The sequence below is a fragment of the Telmatherina bonti genome (assembly GCF_933228915.1).
Source record: "Telmatherina bonti genome assembly, chromosome: 12".
In the NCBI taxonomy this organism is placed as follows: domain Eukaryota; kingdom Metazoa; phylum Chordata; class Actinopteri; order Atheriniformes; family Telmatherinidae; genus Telmatherina; species Telmatherina bonti.
Window position 1 is genome coordinate 36,694,159 of NC_136610.1, and position 19,078 is coordinate 36,713,236.

Here is a 19,078-nt window from a genome sequence, read left to right on the forward strand (position 1 = left end):
GGGCCACTATCCAAGATGAAACGTCCAAGCTCCATGAATACATCAGGAAGAGGGCACCAGGGGGATGAAGTGAATGTCTCAGACAATGGAGTCTGGAGGAACACGAGATGGAAGAACCATCATGGGAGGAAAAGCTCCTGCATGGGATGTACCACCGGCAGATCACCGAAGTGGCCGATATAAACAAGTCCTATCAATGGAGAGGGCTGGACTGGAGGACAGCACAGAGGCACTAATCATGGCAACACAGGAGCCTCGAGTACCAGAGCCATCGAGGCCCAGATCTACCAGACCAGGCAGGATCCCAGATCTACCAGACCAGGCAGGATCCCAGATCTACCAGACCAGGCAGGATCCCAGATCTACCAGACCAGGCAGGATCCCAGATCCATCATACCAGGCAGGATCCCAGATCCACCAGACCAGGCAGGATCCCAGATCTACCATACCAGGCAGGATCCCAGATCTACCAGACCAGGCAGGATCCCAGATCTACCAGACCAGGCAGGATCCCAGATCTACCAGACCAGGCAGGATCCCAGATCTACCAGACCAGGCAGGATCCCAGATCTACCAGACCAGGCAGGATCCCAGATCTACCAGACCAGGCAGGATCCCAGATCTACCAGACCAGGCAGGATCCCAGATCTACCAGACCAGGCAGGATCCCAGATCCACCAGACCAGGCAGGATCCCAGATCCACCAGACCAGGCAGGATCCCAGATCCACCAGACCAGGCAGGATCCCAGATCTACCATACCAGGCAGGATCCCAGATCTACCAGACCAGGCAGGATCCCAGATCTACCAGACCAGGCAGGATCCCAGATCTACCAGACCAGGCAGGATCCCAGATCTACCATACCAGGCAGGATCCCAGATCTACCAGACCAGGCAGGATCCCAGATCTACCAGACCAGGCAGGATCCCAGATCTACCATACCAGGCAGGATCCCAGATCTACCAGACCAGGCAGGATCCCAGATCTACCAGACCAGGCAGGATCCCAGATCTACCAGACCAGGCAGGATCCCAGATCTACCAGACCAGGCAGGATCCCAGATCTACCATACCAGGCAGGATCCCAGATCTACCATACCAGGCAGGATCCCAGATCTACCAGACCAGGCAGGATCCCAGATCTACCAGACCAGGCAGGATCCCAGATCTACCAGACCAGGCAGGATCCCAGATCTACCAGACCAGGCAGGATCCCAGATCTACCATACCAGGCAGGATCCCAGATCTACCAGACCAGGCAGGATCCCAGATCTACCATACCAGGCAGGATCCCAGATCTACCAGACCAGGCAGGATCCCAGATCTACCAGACCAGGCAGGATCCCAGATCTACCAGACCAGGCAGGATCCCAGATCTACCAGACCAGGCAGGATCCCAGATCTACCAGACCAGGCAGGATCCCAGATCTATCATACCAGGCAGGATCCCAGATCTACCAGACCAGGCAGGATCCCAGATCTACCAGACCAGGCAGGATCCCAGATCTACCACACCAGGCAGGATCCCAGATCTACCACACCAGGCAGGATCCCAGATCTACCAGACCAGGCAGGATCCCAGATCTACCATACCAGGCAGGATCCCAGATCTACCAGACCAGGCAGGATCCCAGATCCACCAGACCAGGCAGGATCCCAGATCTACCAGACCAGGCAGGATCCCAGATCTACCAGACCAGGCAGGATCCCAGATCTACCATACCAGGCAGGATCCCAGATCTACCAGACCAGGCAGGATCCCAGATCCACCAGACCAGGCAGGATCCCAGATCTACCATACCAGGCAGGATCCCAGATCTACCATACCAGGCAGGATCCCAGATCCACCAGACCAGGCAGGATCCCAGATCCACCAGACCAGGCAGGATCCCAGATCTACCATACCAGGCAGGATCCCAGATCTACCAGACCAGGCAGGATCCCAGATCTACCAGACCAGGCAGGATCCCAGATCTACCATACCAGGCAGGATCCCAGATCTACCAGACCAGGCAGGATCCCAGATCTACCACACCAGGCAGGATCCCAGATCTACCAGACCAGGCAGGATCCCAGATCTACCACACCAGGCAGGATCCCAGATTTACCAGACCAGGCAGGATCCCAGATCTACCACACCAGGCAGGATCCCAGATCTACCACACCAGGCAGGATCCCAGATCTACCAGACCAGGCAGGATCCCAGATCTACCATACCAGGCAGGATCCCAGATCTACCAGACCAGGCAGGATCCCAGATCTACCAGACCAGGCAGGATCCCAGATCTACCACACCAGGCAGGATCCCAGATCTACCACACCAGGCAGGATCCCAGATCTACCACACCAGGCAGGATCCCAGATCTACCAGACCAGGCAGGATCCCAGATCTACCATACCAGGCAGGATCCCAGATCTACCAGACCAGGCAGGATCCCAGATCCACCAGACCAGGCAGGATCCCAGATCTACCAGACCAGGCAGGATCCCAGATCTACCAGACCAGGCAGGATCCCAGATCTACCATACCAGGCAGGATCCCAGATCTACCAGACCAGGCAGGATCCCAGATCTACCAGACCAGGCAGGATCCCAGATCTACCAGACCAGGCAGGATCCCAGATCTACCAGACCAGGCAGGATCCCAGATCTACCAGACCAGGCAGGATCCCAGATCTACCAGACCAGGCAGGATCCCAGGTGCAGACTATGCAAAGTAGCCCCTGAAACAATCCAGCACCTCACAGCAGGGTGCAAGATACTGGCAGGCAAAGAATACATGGAGCGCCATAACCAAGTAGCTGCATAGTGTACAGGAACATCTGTGCAGAATATGGACTGGAGACCCCTAAGTCCCAGTGGGAAACTCCCCCCAAGGTGGTGGAGAATGAGAGGGCTAAGATCCTCTGGGACTTCCAGATCCAGACAGATAAAATGGTGGTGGCCAACCAAGCGGACATAGTGATGATGGATAAACAGCAGAGGAAAGCCGTAGTGATCGATGGATCCATCCCCAATGATGGAAATATCAGGAAAAAGGAGAAACTGGAGAAGTACCAAGGCCTCAAGGAAGACCTGGAGAAGGCTGGAGGGTGGAAGCAGCAGTAGTATCCATAGTGATGGGAGCACTGGGGGCCGTGTCCCCCACACTGGAGAAGTGGCTCCAACAGATACCTGGTGGAACATCAGACATCTCCGTCCAGAAGAGATCAGTCCTAGGAACAGCTGAGATACTGAAGAGGAGCTTCCCAGGACTGTGGTAGAAAACTCGAGCTGGAGATGAACAGGCACCCGCCCTACCCTGGGGAGATGGGAGGGAGGGAGGAGGTTTTTTTTATACCCAGTATATATATGGGACATTATTGCATTAAAGTTTGATAGTCTTATTGTAAAAACGTGAAACGTATCACGTTGTAACGTGAAAAGGTCCCAATTATTTTCTTTGGTTCACAGCTCCACACTGTGATGACTAAAATCAAGCAAAACAAACCAAAAATTCAAAACATAAAGCCAGTTAAAAATGTTGCTTTTCCTTTAAAATCACATTTATGGCATTATTGCAAAGTTCTGTTTTAATTTTGTTCCACATTTTATGGCACATAGCTAAAATACTTGGAAAGTAATGAGACACTTAGCAGTGTCCGCTCTAGTTAGCATGCTCTCACATGAAAACTAGCTAGCATTGTTTCACCACTATTTGGTCGGCAGTGGAAAACTCAGCTGTAATTTCTGTGGTTGGCACTTCATGTCAGAAATAACAATGACCAGATGTGTCATTTCACACTTGCTTTATAGAACTTCCTGAAAATGTGCCCCGGCTTTCTACCAGTACTCGCACAGCCATCAGTACTGTGAAAAAGTCTTCAGCCTCTCGTCATTTCTTTATATTTTGCTTCTAAGTTGCAAAACTTTCTTGTATCTCTTAAAAGGGTCTTAGAAATATGTTTCTTTGGGTCTTTCAAAGTTTTTGTTTGGACATTAGCTGCTTCATCACTTATTTTCAGATTAATTCTACTTTTTCAGGAAGCCACTCATGTTCATGATTCATACGAGCATGAAGTGAAAATGTTCTGCGGAGGAACATGTGATTATTTTTTTTGTATTTTTCGAAATAAACTTGTCATGGTTTGCTGTTTGAGTTTGTGCAGGTTGCCATGGGGACCTCGGGGCGGAGTCTGGAGCTTCAGTTGCCACCACCTGCAGCTAATCTTCCTGGTTGATTCTCCTGCTATGACAGCCTGCTATTTAAGGACAAGCTGGAGCTCCAGTCTTCGCCAGATTGTCTCTCTGGTGGTAATCAGGCCAGGTCCTGTGCTTACCTTGTGGCTCATCGCCAGAGATTTCATTTAGTTTTTTTTTGCCTCCTCAGCACGTCAAGACCATTCTAAACCCCTCCACCCGGGTCTCTGACCGTGACAAAACTTTAATTATAGATTTTCATTCATTTCATTTTCAGTGTTTTTAGTTTCAGATTTGATTTTTTTTAAAAGATCTTTACAATAAAGGTGAAAACCTATTTATATTTAGAGAATTAAATTTTGTCAGTCTCAAACTTTTGTACCTGACGTGGTGTGGTGGACGTGGCTACCAAAAGGCTGTTTTTAGGTTTGACAGGTCAAGTTTACTGTCATGATAACTTGATCTGGGGGAGGGGGGGTCCCTTTAGATGAGGCTGTGTCCATTTGATTGACAGATATTAAGAAGGCAGAGGGTAGCACAACCGCGGTTTTTAGACATTTCACTTTAGTTTTAGCTGGCCTACCTCCGTTTGCTGGTTAGCACTGTGAGCTTTGTATTAGCTCTGTTAGCGCTTAGCTACAGGCAGCTCAGAGTTTGATGGCTGTCAGTCATCCACCCCACGCTCACAGCTCCACCTCTGTCAATTTTTTTATTTTCCAGAAGTTAGGACACTGGTGGTTGACAGATATCATCTTGGCGATGGCGGGAACTGTTCACCGAGCTTCAGTTCAGCTCTTTGGAAGCCAACAGGTAACGTCACAGAGGCTCCGCCCATCTCCTTATATACAACTTCTTTTTATCTACCCCTCCACCTCTGCTACTTGATGCATACATGCAAAGACACAGCTTCTTTTTGCATTTATCTTTCACCCCCTTTGACACTTTTAGTTAAAAACACTTCCTGTTAGTATTAATGCAAAAAAAACAAAAACAAAAACAACAACACAAGCACAACACAGCTTCTCTTTTTGTCTCTCTCACACACTACAGCTGCTACTGTAGAAGAGTTGAACCGTGTCTTACAGATTCAGTTGAATGCTGTTGTTAAATGGGTTAATGAAAATAAAATAGTTTTAAATATTTCAAAGATGCACTGTATAGTAATCGGTTCTAACCATAACATTAACTTAAATCCTCGATTGCATCTTAAAATACAAGATAGCTCCATTCAACAAGTCAATGAAACAAAGCTCTTAGGAATAACAGTAGATAATAAATTATCATGGTCAAAACATGTACAGATGTTATGTGCCAAAATGGAGAGCGTGATTACTATGATTAGGAGATACGCATATTTTCTGACAAGAGAAGCTACAAAAGTAATGGAACAGTCTCTAATTTTATCAAACCTTGACTACTGCCCGACTGCATGGTCTAATACTTCAACTGAAAATATAAGAAAATTACAACTAATACAAAATAGAGCAGCATGTCTAGTACTTCATTGTGATTATTACACCAGCACTAAACTTATGCATCAAAAATTAAAGTGATTATGGGTTCATGATAGGCTTTTATACTCCTTATTGTGTATGTTCAGGAATGTTTCTGTCACTAAAGTACCACAGACTCTCTACCAAAATCTATTGTTTAGTTCCAGCATACATGATTATGCAACTAGACATGCATCTGCAAACAAATTTATTTTACCAAGAGCTGTGACACATCACAGGAAAAGAACATTTGCATATAGGGGCATGAATGAATGGAATCTACTGCCTAAGCAAATTATTTGTATGCAAAATCAACTAAGATTCAAAATTTCTCTTTAAGAGTTTATTCTACTAAACGGATGGCTCTTTGGAAAATAGTTCTATAATGTTTCCTAATAAATATAAATTTGTAAGGTTACTAAATCCCACTTGTAAATTTACAAATATTGAATACAGATTTACTAATTAAACAGAGATGTGCTCTTCTGTTCAAGATTAAAGTCTGTAATTTGAAATAATCTTATTTATTGGATGTTTTTTTTTTTTTTTTTTTAATTGTACTGAAAAATGTACTGTTGAGTGTCTTTTCTAAAGAACTGTTTTATCAGTTGTACAATGGATTGTATAATGGTTGTTGTATGTCATTGTAATATTATTGTAATTTTTTATGGACCCCAGGAAAAGCACGGTGTTTGTAAATGTCCTTGGCTTTCACTTCCTTGTCAGAACAACTCTTTGGCCATATGTCAACCTGAGTAATCTACGATTGCAGGGAGTTTTTAGTCTTATGACTCGGTTTAGATCCAGCCACAGCCACATCAGCTTTTTTAGTTTCACTTGTTTAAGTTGGGTGAAAGTGCTACAGAGTCAATGACCAGCATTTAGTACAACGGCAGCTGCAGAATAAACTTCTTGAGGGAAGCAGGGTGTCATGTGACTTTATGGTGTCATGTGACTTACATAAAGTCACATGACACCAGAACTGGACTGAAGATCAGGTGAGGGCTTCTGTCTGGATGCTGACTTCATCATTTTATCCCATCATTACCTGCTGTTCTCGTCCCATTGACCTAATCACAAACTCAGCCTCTTGTACTTAATTTTGTTGTGTATTTTTGCCTTTGAGCTTGGGTGTATTAGCAGCGCCACGTGGCCAGCAGCTGTTTCTGTGAGTACTGCCATATGCTAGACTTACACAGAGACTTGACTGTTTAGTTGGATTTCTACTTGCATGGCGTCTGCACACAGTCGGGCCGGCGTTGCTGGCGCTGATGAAATGTGCTGTTGAACATAGAGTGATAGCATTGTGTTGAAGGGTGGCAGTAGGGCTGGTTATCAACAGGTAAACTCCACAGCGTGGGAGTTCTTTCCATGGTTCCTTTCCAGCACTTCCTGTTTTCGAGCAACAATGGCGGCCCACGCAGTGCAGCATCCTCACAAGCTCATGGAAACAAAGGAAGAAATCATTCTTTTGTTAAATAGTTTAGAATGCAAAAAAATGGAAAATAAAAAATTACATTCAGAGCCCAAAATTAGTGAGAAGATGAAGAAATCCACAAACATGTAATGACAAAATGACCAATCACAGGGGAGTACTTTAACATAACGGATGCTGAGCCCACAGTGACGCTGGAACCGACCGTGCACTCATGCCATGCGAGTATAAATCCAGCTTAACACTGACAGCTGATCTGGAATCAGATCTACTTCATCTTGAGTGGGTTAAGTTTCACTTCTTTCACGTCTGGTACTGCACACAATTTCTTAATCATCGTTTCTTTATATTTTTTCAGGAAAAGAGAAAATAATTGCTTTGATTTACTGAAACAAACACGAGTTTAAATCTGTAATGAGAAATCAGTTGCATGTTTTCCTGCAACGCACCTATGTTATGCTAGCTTTCTGTTATTTCTACTATTTTCCATCCTCAGTCAAGATCAACTCAAGCTGCTTTTTCCACTGCAGGAACTTTGTTCATCTTGCTGGGATTCAAAGGAACTGCGGTGCATTTTGACATTACACAGCTAAAAATCTTATCCACACCCACAGACTTCCTCTGACAAAAGCACCAAGTGGAGGTGTCTTCCCTGGAATTCTTCAGGGGCGGGGCTGTGTGTAGAAGATCTCTGACTGGTGAAACATAAAATGATGGAGAGGAGGAGAGTTCAGCGACCTGACAGTCTGATGAGTGAAGCGGTCCTTCGGTTTGCTGGTCCTGGACTGGAGACTCCACAGCCTCCTTTTTCATTTATTCCTCATAAGATCCTCACAAAAAATGTTGCAAAACCACATCTTTCCACATGTAATTCTCATGTGCATCACATGTTTAGAGGCACTTTCTGAACAGCATCCAACAGTATCGCTGACTTTGGTGACCTTCAAAAATCAAATTTCTTTCCTGTCAACAGGAAACTGAACGTGAGTGATTACATTTGTTTTCATTCTCAGACAAGAAAACAGAATGATTCTAAAAGTGCTTCCGGTCTCTTCCTGCTAAACTACTTAAAACTTATTCACCAAGCCTTTCACCGCAGATGGTGTCACATTGGTCATGACCAAATGAAGCCTTCAACCAGCCAGTCATTGGGTACGGTGACATGGTGTTTTTTAATTCCGAATTAATAATTTAGAATTAAATAATTCAGAATTAACATATTCTCCCCCGAGTTTACATTAAAATAATCCCGAATGATGGTAAATGGACTTGTACTTCTATAGCGCTTTTCTAGTCATACAGACCACTCAAAGCGCTTTACACTACTTGTCACATTCACCCATTCACACACACACTCATTCAACACACTCATACCCCGATAGGCACATCAGGGGGTAGTTTGGGGTTCAGTGTCTTGCCCTAGGACACTTAGGCATTTCAGGGGAAGCCTGGAATTGATCCCCCAACTTACCAGTTGAAGGACAACTGCTCTTCCTCCTGAGCTACAGCCACCCCATGAATGAATGAATGAATGAATGAATGAACGTTTACATGAAACACGTCTTACTTAATTCCTCTTCAGAGCGGCGGGTTGGGAAGGGCTCTGATTGGACAGAGGGAGCACGTGACGTATGACGTGTACCGGAAATAAACAAAGTTAGCTCCCTGCTTCTCATCTTTTCAGTCGTAACTTGTAAAAACTACATAATAAGAACCAGTTTCACCGCTATTTTTATTCTAAATGTGAAGTAGCAGCTCAACACCAACATACTACTTCACTTTCTGCAGCAACTGAGAAGGAGAAGAAAGATAGACCACCGAACACGGGAGGCGAAACAACGTGCGTCATCGGGACAGGACAAGGTAACGAGTATGCTCAGAACGACCGGAGGTAACTTAGAGCGGAACGTAGGTTTACATGACAGAGGAATTAAATAGTTCGGGATTAAAATGCGAATAAACCAGACACATTGGAATTACGTTTAATTCCGAATAAAAATTAGCATTAGAATTAAGTGTTTATCTGGTCATTTTTCATCAGTTTAAAGTGGAATTAACTTTTATTCGGAATTAAACAGGAATTAAAACTCCCATGTAAACGCATGGAATAACAATATTCCAATTTTTGATGTCCAGTGCTCCATAATGGAGCTACTAAGGTAGGACTAAAGCTGCATAGGGCCAAGTTCTTTTCAAGAAATGTGCAGATGAGTTAGAATTTTTCTAAGATGAAACATTAGGAAACTAGTATAACTAATCAGTTATTGTTCACTTGACGTGGCACATAGGCATATCAGATTTATTCTTATTTAAATTACATTTAGAATAATAGCATCAGTCTTTTTGATTTGAATCTGAGTCCGTTTGAAAGTCCGCTTTGTTTGGGGAAATGTGAACGCACCAAACAGATTCTGATTTGAATCAAAGAATCGGATTCGGTCCGCCGACAACGCAGGTCTCGGTTTGTTTCAAGCGGACCAAATACAGGAAGAGGACTATGTAACAAGTCCCTTCCTGCATGTGGCGTAGCGTTGCATTGTGGGTAAATCCATAGCGATGGCGTTAAGGGTCCTCTGCCTCGTCTGGTGTTCATACTGCGTCCATTGTTGCAGTGGATTTCTGCAGTATACTTGCATAAGACACAATAAAAACCCAAAACAGCCATAGTTTGGTCTCCATGTTTAACTGGCAGGTGGAGGAAACAGAGTTTTCTTCTTCATGCCGGTCTGGTCCTCTCTTCTGCTAAATACTAGTGCAGCGCCACCTCTGGTGGGAATGGGGAGATATTATTCTAATGTTTGGCTGGTTTGACCAAAGTGCAGCGTGAACACGGTCTCGGTCCACATGGATACACCCCCCTACTGCTGGGCCGGGTCCCCAATCGGACAGAGTCCAGCGGACTATCCTGATGGGAATGTATCCTAATTTAAAATCTAAACCACAAGGTCTGTTTCCAAAATAAACTCTTTTTCTTAAAAAGTTGAACTTTATTGAAATTAACTAAAACAGAAATTCAGATTACTTAACTCAAATGCTATTTTCTGTCATGAAAACTATTTCCAGCACATCTTAATAGACTTTAATTAATCTTTTGGAGTTAGTGCTAAATCATTGCATCAATTTGGAATCCTGTTTTTTTTTTTTTTTTTTTTTTTGTAGTGATCCATAATATAGGTTTAATTGTTCGTCATGGCTTTACTCTCTGTGTAATGCACGAGACTTCCAGGTGTCCCAGAAACTCAAAGACCAAACATTCTCAACTAAGATTAGCCCAGCAGAATGCAAAACTGCTTTTCAGACTTATAAACAGTAGCCTGTTTCTAGTGAACTGAAAAAAAATTTATTATGAATATAATCAGAATGGCCAGCTGAATTTTTGAACAATCTAAACTCTGCATGAAGAAAGTGGTGAAGAGGATAAAGAAGATAAAGAAGATGACAGTTGCAGGAAGGTCAGAAAACAAACCTGATTCAATAATCTGGAGGAAATGGGAGAAAGAAGAACTAAATGTTTCAAACAAGAGGCATCCAAAATGTATAAAACAACTAATGCCATTTTTATTTGCTCTCAGTTAAATTATTTCAACCAATATATCCAAAGAATAGTCAAAGAAATTAGCAGAAATGAAAAGACAACCACTATACTGTATATTGCCATCGAATATAACAACTCATATAGTTAATTATTGTTTCAAACAATCTTAGATATCCAGAATTCATTGGTTCTAATAAGACAATGACAGTACCTTTGTGTAATTCAAAACATTATCCACTTTGCTTAAATATTATGGTAATCTATTTCTTTTAAAGCTCACAAAGAAGAATGTGGTCTGATTCATTTCAGAGAACAGCTATCTCTGCAGCGATGTCCTCCTTCCCCCTCAAACGTCTGACTGGTGGTCATTCGGTGTAAAACGTCAGTCTGTTATTAGGAGTTTCCATCCTTTGACCCATGAAAAGAAGAACAGAACAAAAGCAGAAAAAGTTCTGGAACACAGACGTAATCTGGGGGTTAACAGAAATGTTAAGGTCTTTACACAAGTGATGAAAGCTGTACAGAGATTATTGTAACAAACGGACAGTAAAAACAAAGCCCGATAAAATGTCTCTATACCAATAAAACTCTTAAATAAAACATTGCAAAATAAATAATTAACATGTATTCGGAGGGACACCTCCTATTTTCCCTTTATCAGTTTTTATCATCACGTCATGGCCGACAGAAAACAAATATACTGTAGAAAGAGAAGATGTTCATCAGGATTCCAGATTCCAGTGCGACAAATGATTGTATCTTTTACTCATCTTCTCTATCTTCATTTGATTATGTTTTTTTTTCTTTTACCATCTAAATGGCTGGTCATGCACATAGAAAATACCAAGTCCTTTACGTTTGGTAAAAGTTGATGTCTTGACCTGTTTTTGCTTCTTTAAATTGACTACGATGAGCTCAGTCTGGGACTACATGAAGCTTTCCAGTCAGCAGGGAAATTCCACTGGTCTTCAGCTGACTCTGCTTTTCTGGTGTTTAAGTTTAGAATGACTTTCTACTTCATTTTTCTGGAAAAAATATCTGATATCAGCTTTTAAGAGCAGGACCTGTAAGATAGCTTACAGCTAACTGTAAGATAGCTTACAGGACACAGCTAGCTATCTTACAGCTAACTGTAAGATAGCTTACAGGACACAGCTATCTTACAGCTAGCTTAGAGGACACAGCTAGCTGTAAGATAGCTTACAGCACACAGATAGCTTACAGCACACAGCTAGCTTACAGGACATGGCTAGCTGTGAGCTAGCAGTAAATTTGTGGTGTTTCAGTACGCAGAAATCCTTTCCATCTTGTCAACAGGTAGATGGATGGTCTTTAACCTCATGGCACTGAGGCTCTGTTCAGTTTTGTCTATCAGCAGACTGAAATTCCTTGCAGCTGAATAATTACTGGTTTTTGTAACAGCTGGTGTTTGAGCAAACTGCCATTAAGGGGTAATGTTTTGTGGTCTGAGGTGCAACTTGGCCGCTTGCTGGACAAATAGAAGAGGCCTGGTTTCTCACTGTTTGGTTGTGTGTTACCTTTCCATCCTTCCCCCAGTTTATCTGTTTACAAACTCTCCGTGACCTTTTAAGGACTTTTCTACCAGTATGAGCATGATACTCGTGGTTTAGGCGTCAGTAACCGGACCCAGAGCACAGTGCAGTTGTCCTCATGTCGTTACATTGTCTGTACAAAGTCTGCGGCCGGTGGATCCAAGCAAAGTCTAATCCACCTCAGAAGTGGCTAATTTGTTCACAGCTTGGCATGAAGTGGCCCAAAAGCAGTCCAACTGCAGTCCTCAAGTCCAACACAAAGTCTGTACAAAGTCCAATCCCCCCCCCCTCCCCCTGACCCAACTCCCCCTGCCCCAAGTAAAACCAGTTAATCAAGCTTTCCGCCCAAAGCTGCCTGTGACTGGTCTGTACTCCAGGACCAGCTGAGCAGTTCATCTACCAGATGTCAGAACTTAGTTCTCTGCTGGTGAGAGGTACAAAGGTGCTGTTCAGGTGAAGGTCTGGCTTCTTCCCAAGGGTACTGCTCTGAGGTACCTGGGGAACACATAACAACACAGGTATTAGCATTAACCCCCTCAACCTGGAACTGCTAGCAAGAAATAAACAGCAGAAATAAAATAAAGAACACAAGTATTTATTACTACAGCATGCCTGTAAGTGTGTCGGGTCTTATTTATGACAATATCTATCATTTCCCACATTGGTTAGAATAAATAAATATTTCAGGCTGGATTATATGCAGATACTACTTTCTCTCTATATTCTCGTTTATCTGAACAGACCTCTTGTTCCCCAATGAACTGCTCTGAACCCCTAGGGGAGAAAAGAGGGCTTTAATTTTTATTTGGTTCAAACTCTTGAGCACATGCAACAAACATCAGCATGGAAAATGTCAGAAAAGGATCCACTGTGCAGAAGTTGGATGTCAGAGACTAACTACGATCACAATCACAAGCTGCAGCGTCCTGCCTCCTCACCTGTCCGTTCAGCAGCGTCATAGGGATGTTGCAGTAGACGTGGCGCCCCCCGGGGCCCAGAGTGGAGAACTGCACCGTGGAGGGAGGCGGGAGGGGAGGCGACATGGAAGAGGGCTGTGGGGGGAGCTGGAACTCATAGCTGCGGCAGAAGTGCCGCATTTGGGCTGCTGTAGCAGTGTGACCCCCTCCTAGTGGCAAGGTCATCTGGTTGTAGTCAGGAATGTCTGTTGCCAAGGCAACCTGTGGATGAGGAAAAAAGAAAACAAACAAACCATTCTTTTCATACTTTTGCAGGAAGCAACTAAAGATGATAACGTTTGCATGCCGACATCCTGGAGAGACTTTTTAAACTACTTTTAGTTTCTGGATGAACTGTTAAAAGAAGTGAGATGAAAAATATGAACTCTGTAAAGCATAAAAAATACATGAGGCTTCACATTTTTTTACAGCGTGGACCTGAAATGAGAAAAAATAATAGTCACATATTCAGAGTTACAAAACAATCTAGGAAGTTTTAACCTCTGGAAATAAATAATATATTCGCGTCTCCCTCTTTTTACCGACAATTCCACAAAAAATGAATAAAATGAGACAGCTCCAGTTGTGTACAACATTCCCATGTCTGCGAATGGAAAGTCATCTTACAAGAAATGTCAAACTCATACAGCGCAACCTGATCAGTAAATTAAAGGCATACTTTTCTTTTCGTAAACATTATTAACAGCCTGCATCTTCGCTCACTTACACATTTATTTATTGCTTTAATTCAACATGTCAATAAAAAAACCATCCATCCATCCTCTACTGCTTATCTGGGGTCGGGTCGCAGGGGCAGCAGCCTAAGCAGGGAAGCCTGGATGGATGGAGAGACCATTTCCATAAATAACAACATGAGTCTGAAGTAAAGATCCTCCCAAACTTACCTGATGGTGTCCATGACGACTCTCGTTGGGGGGTGCTAGTGAGGCAGAGGTGGTTGTCATGGCAATCGTGGAGACAGTGGTCTGTAGGTCACCAAAGAGACCCTGTTCCCCGGAGTCCATGACCTGTTAACAGAGGAGCACTTGCATGAGGATTTTAAAAAAGCACTGTCGTAAAAATGACGTTTCATCTATCAATGAAACAGTTAATCATAAAACAACAGTTCTTCATAATTCTTTTACATGGTCCTTCCCGACTTTGCTGCTTTCATCAAGACGCCTTGTTCACTTGTAAATTTATCCTCAGTTAGTCTGATAAGTTACAGGAGCAAAGGTTTCAGTGGTGGATGCGGACATTGTTTAGATCACAGGGGTCAAACTCCAGTCCTCCAGGGCCGGTATCCTGCAGGTTTTTGTTGTCTCTAAGCTTCAACACACCTGATCAAAATTCACCAATAAGTTGACAAGAAGCTGCTGGATCCATTTGATTTGAATCAGCTGTGCTGGTAGAGGGAAACAACAAAAACCTGCAGGATACCGGCCCTCGAAGACTGGAGTTTGACACCTCTGGTTTAGATCAATAAGTACCTGGTGGTGACCATCGACGACAGACTGGACTGCAACACAGATGCTGCGTACAAGAAGCAGACTCTACTTCCTGACATGACTCAGATCCTTCAGTGTCTGCAGCAATAAGCTGGAGATTTTCTACCAGTCTGTCATCTCCAGTGTGCTTTTCTTTGCTGCTGTGTGTTGGAGAAGCAGGATCGCAACGCCAACACCATCGCCAACGCCAACGCCAACACCAACGCCAACACCAACATACTGGATGGCTCTGTTACCAGGTGCTAACTGTAAATATGGTGGGAAGTAATTAACTGGTTTCCATCATGGGAAACTCAACCATTCTCTCCACCACACAGTGCTAAGACAGTAGCGCTCCATGTTGGATAAAGATCTGTTTTTATTTTATTTTTAATTTGAGTCAATGGTGGCCTCAATACTTGTTGCTGCTACCTGTAATTTCCATTTTTCCATCCGTTCGTCTGTCCGTACACACATTTAATCCATCCATCCATCAATCCATCCATCCGTTCATCTGTCCATCCAATCCATCCATCCATTCATCCGTCCATACACACATTTAACCATCCATCCATCCATACATTCATCCATCCATCCATCCATCCGTCCGTCCGTCCGTCCATAAGCGCTGAATAAATTCCTCAACATCAGCTGTTACGACATCTTAAACGTCACTCTGTTGCAGCTGTATGAGGCATCTTGTTTCTTCTGAATATTCTCCAGGGTCGAGCAGCAGGGGAACATTTATCTGCTAATCAGGGCATACACCACCTAAGGTAGCAACGCATAGTAAACATGTACACAACTTATTCACTGCTACTCAGATTTAATACATAATGTATATTTATTATCTCAAAGGGCATCTGCTTGTGGTGAAAGTATCTACTCCAGGGGGGGAAAGATCGCTCAAGCGTTTACAAGATTTCAGGACATACAGTGTGTTTATGCCTGAAAATTATTACTGAGGGCTTTAATTTTCTAATAATCCATTCAAATGTACTCTTACAATCCATTCTTTTTCTAATAATTGGATTGTTGTGACTGCTTCTGTGTGTAGAAGTCACACAGAAGCAGTCGCATGTCTTTATATTTGAAAAATTCATCATTATGGTTATCTGACAAAAATGAAAACATGTGCGAAAACTAAATATAGCCTCACTGTTTCTATTAGAATGAAGAGGAGGATTTAATGATCATCTTCCACATGAGCTGCTCTTTAAAAGCTGAGGTTTAGCCAGTTTATTGGTCTGTTTTAGATCATTGTAATCTATTTAGATTAATTTAGATCAATGTAATCTCAAAATATGAGAATGAGTTGAGTTAATCTCAAAATATGGCATGTTGAGGGGTGTGTCCTTTTGATTGACAGGTGCCCAATCTCCTGCTTTAAGTGAGAAGAACGTAGAACAACCGCGGTTTTTAGCCAGTTAACAACGTGACTTAGCTTTAGCCCGTTAGCTAGTTAGCTCCAGTTATCTCCGGGTTAGCTCGGTTAGCTCTTAGCTACAGAAAGCTCGGAGTTCGCTCGATGTCAATCATCCACCATGACGCTCACAGCCCCCCTCTCAGCTCCACCTCTTTGCCCATATTTGTATTTTCCAGGCAAGACGACGTGCATGTCCCTGCCAAGATGGTGATGGTAGGAACCGCCCACCGAGCTTCAATTCAGCTCTTCAGAAACCTACGGGTGACGTCACGGAGGCTCCGCCCATCTTTTATATACAGTCTATGGTGTGGAGGGATATTTTCATCTGTCTTGCATTAGTTAAACACGTAATTTGGTCTGTTTTGAAGAAGCTTAGTTATCTGAGACGACGGAGAAAGTAGAGCAATACCACCGGACATCATGGGGGCAGTACTGAGTTGATTAGCTGTACACACGGCAGAGAAGAAGAGGAGGGAGAGGAAGACGAGAGGGATGCATCGAACCTCTGCAGACCTATGCAGAGTGTGTGGCGGTGATGGCGTAACCGACCTGATGCTATGCTTGTATAACTGAGGCGTTACAGACACTGAGCGGACCAGAAACTTCTCTGGATGTTGAGTTAATCTGGAGTCAAATGTGAGGCCATCTGCCTGACAGATGAAGTTTGGGTCCTTTAACAGACACAGGAGCAGATCTACAACATGGCTTATCTGTTACCTCGTTTTATAACTTTATCATTTCTGACGCGTAAAAATACACAATACCCAGTTTTGTTTCTTTTCCACATGACTGTATTTTAAGATGTATTCTGCACTCGGTAATTAGCGTCTACCTGGCGTCTGGAGAGCGTCTCTCTGCGTTTAGCCGGCATTTCATAGACCACCTGCTTCCAGAACTTTGAGGACAGCTCATTGCTCTTTGGGCCCTTCCACTTGATGATGGATAAAACCTGAAAAAGAGGAGACAAGAATAGAAATGTTTTTTACACTGCTGGAGTAACTATTCAAAATATTTTCTTGTTTTTCATGTAGGAAGACATTTCCTCAGTACCTTGATGGTATGTTTAAGTGCCTCCACCTCCTGGTAGTTGATGACATTCCTCAGGTTGGCACACTCTATCATGATCACCTGGAAATGCAGGAACAGAGGGATAAATTCAGAAAAGATGCAGACAATGTGGCTTTCTCTGAAGACTCTCGCACATTTTATCACCCTGACCTTGATCTCGCCGGTAACCAACATGGAGTGGAGGCGCGTCTCTATCTGGAAGATGCTCCATCCTCGTTTGGCAACAAATTCTGGAGTCAAAACGATGATCAAACGTCTGCTCTGCTCCACGCTACGAGCCAAGTCCTCAATGTAAGCTGATGGAGACAGAAAAAAGATGAAGAGCAACAATCAATCCATAAGGTTGTGAACCAGCCAAAACCTTCGTAGGTGTTATTGACGGTGGTCTCCACTGGAGGGGCAACACAGAGAATTTAGACTTTGCAAAACTTGTGGATCTGCATGAAGATAAACTCCAGATAGGAAAATAAACCCAAACACCCTAAAGACAGATTTCTGACTATAAATCCTCCCCAACCACAGAATCCAACATGGCTGCCCTCCAATGAGAGGCAAGTTGTGAAACCTGCAGAAATAAATAGTTTATCAGAGCTTTGTTGTGTTTGTGGCTCATTAAACCAGAGGTGAACAACTTCTGTCGTGATGTGTTTGCTAGCTAAAGCTAGCTTGGTCAGAGCTTGTGTCTTTATTGTTGTTAAATGTCTTGTTCTCTACTGTTTGTTTTAATCCTTATGACTTGATTTTATCTTGTAAAGCACGTTGTGTTGCCCATGGCATGAAAAGTGCCCAAAAAATAAAGTTTGATTTGATTCTGACCTCTGAAGCTAGCATAGCGTAGCATGTGGCTAATGCTATGACCATCACAGCACTAAAGTGCTCATTGTGATGTTGTTGATTGTAATTAGATATGTCTCCTTCGCCCTGCTCGCCTCTGGGTAGTCGGTGCTTGTTGGGGCCAATGGTCATCATCTGTGGTCCCCAGGGGGCCATGCTCCTTGGCCAGAGTTTCCATGGGTGGGCGTATGTCATCCCTATGTGGAGGCTGGTTAGGTTTTATGCTCCGTGGTGGCTGCTGGTTGGTCGAACTTTGGGACCACTGCTTCTGCATGGTCAGACTCAATCCGGTTGTTACTCATGCAGTTGTTATTCATGTTCTCCTCCTCTACAGGTGTCGGAGCATCCCACACTCCCTGTTTCTACCTGTCACATCCGGCTTTGACATGTAACTTAGCAATTTCAAAATGAAAGAATATTAATCCTCCATTAAGCTCTCATTGATAAAGCAAATCTTTCTGCTGTCATGATGCTGGACTGGACAAGTAAAGAAACTAAGAATGTGTCCGATCTGCCAACTCCAAAACAGCTCTGTTGTACAGTAATCATGCAAGCTGCTATGAACATATTTGTCATTATCTGAGGCAGAGGAATGAATTTAATATTAATAATTTTTCCTCACATTGAGTCAATGAACTAATTTTTTTCATTTGACAGTTTTGTAGAGAATCAGGCCAAGACGTCCTTTTTAAGTCTACAATAACCCTTATTTGTTGTTCCTGGTGTACATCGGGGATGCTGGCATGCTTTGTAACTTTCTCCATGCTTTTATCCTTCATGCACAGTTGGGTTCACCACTTTCTGGCTACATCTTAAAGTAGCACAACATAACTTGGATTAGAAACCCGTCCAGGTGTACCTACTTCTCACCTGCTAATTGCTGGGATGTCCTGCAACTTCGCTGCAACTCTCAATCAGAAGAAACAGTTTAGAAGATGGATGAATGAACAGAACTTTCCAGCATCAAACTCTGTGCTTCTGACTTGTTTTTATGGTGCACAGACGTTTACAACGAAAGGCCCAAGCCTAAAAAAACCTCTTTGCAGGATGCAAGACGAACTAACCGTCACTAGGGGGCGCTAAGTGGTCCAGACTGAAGAAACATTCTATGA

At 43.5% G+C, this 19,078-nt stretch overlaps 1 protein-coding gene across 1 annotated transcript in view; it reads right to left on the reverse strand.

The window, feature by feature from the left end:
- Positions 1 to 12,591: 12,591 nt before the first annotated feature.
- il1rapl2 (interleukin 1 receptor accessory protein-like 2) overlaps positions 12,592 to 19,078 on the reverse strand; it is a gene marked incomplete at both ends in the record, with an annotated part of 457,831 nt that continues 451,344 nt past the window's right edge. The window contains 6 exons of the mRNA XM_079250294.1: positions 12,592 to 12,690; positions 13,134 to 13,373; positions 14,057 to 14,179; positions 16,897 to 17,013; positions 17,115 to 17,192; positions 17,283 to 17,428. Of these exons, the coding sequence (XP_079106420.1) occupies positions 12,592 to 12,690; positions 13,134 to 13,373; positions 14,057 to 14,179; positions 16,897 to 17,013; positions 17,115 to 17,192; positions 17,283 to 17,428 (803 nt within the window). The remainder of the gene's footprint in view (positions 12,691 to 13,133; positions 13,374 to 14,056; positions 14,180 to 16,896; positions 17,014 to 17,114; positions 17,193 to 17,282; positions 17,429 to 19,078) is intronic.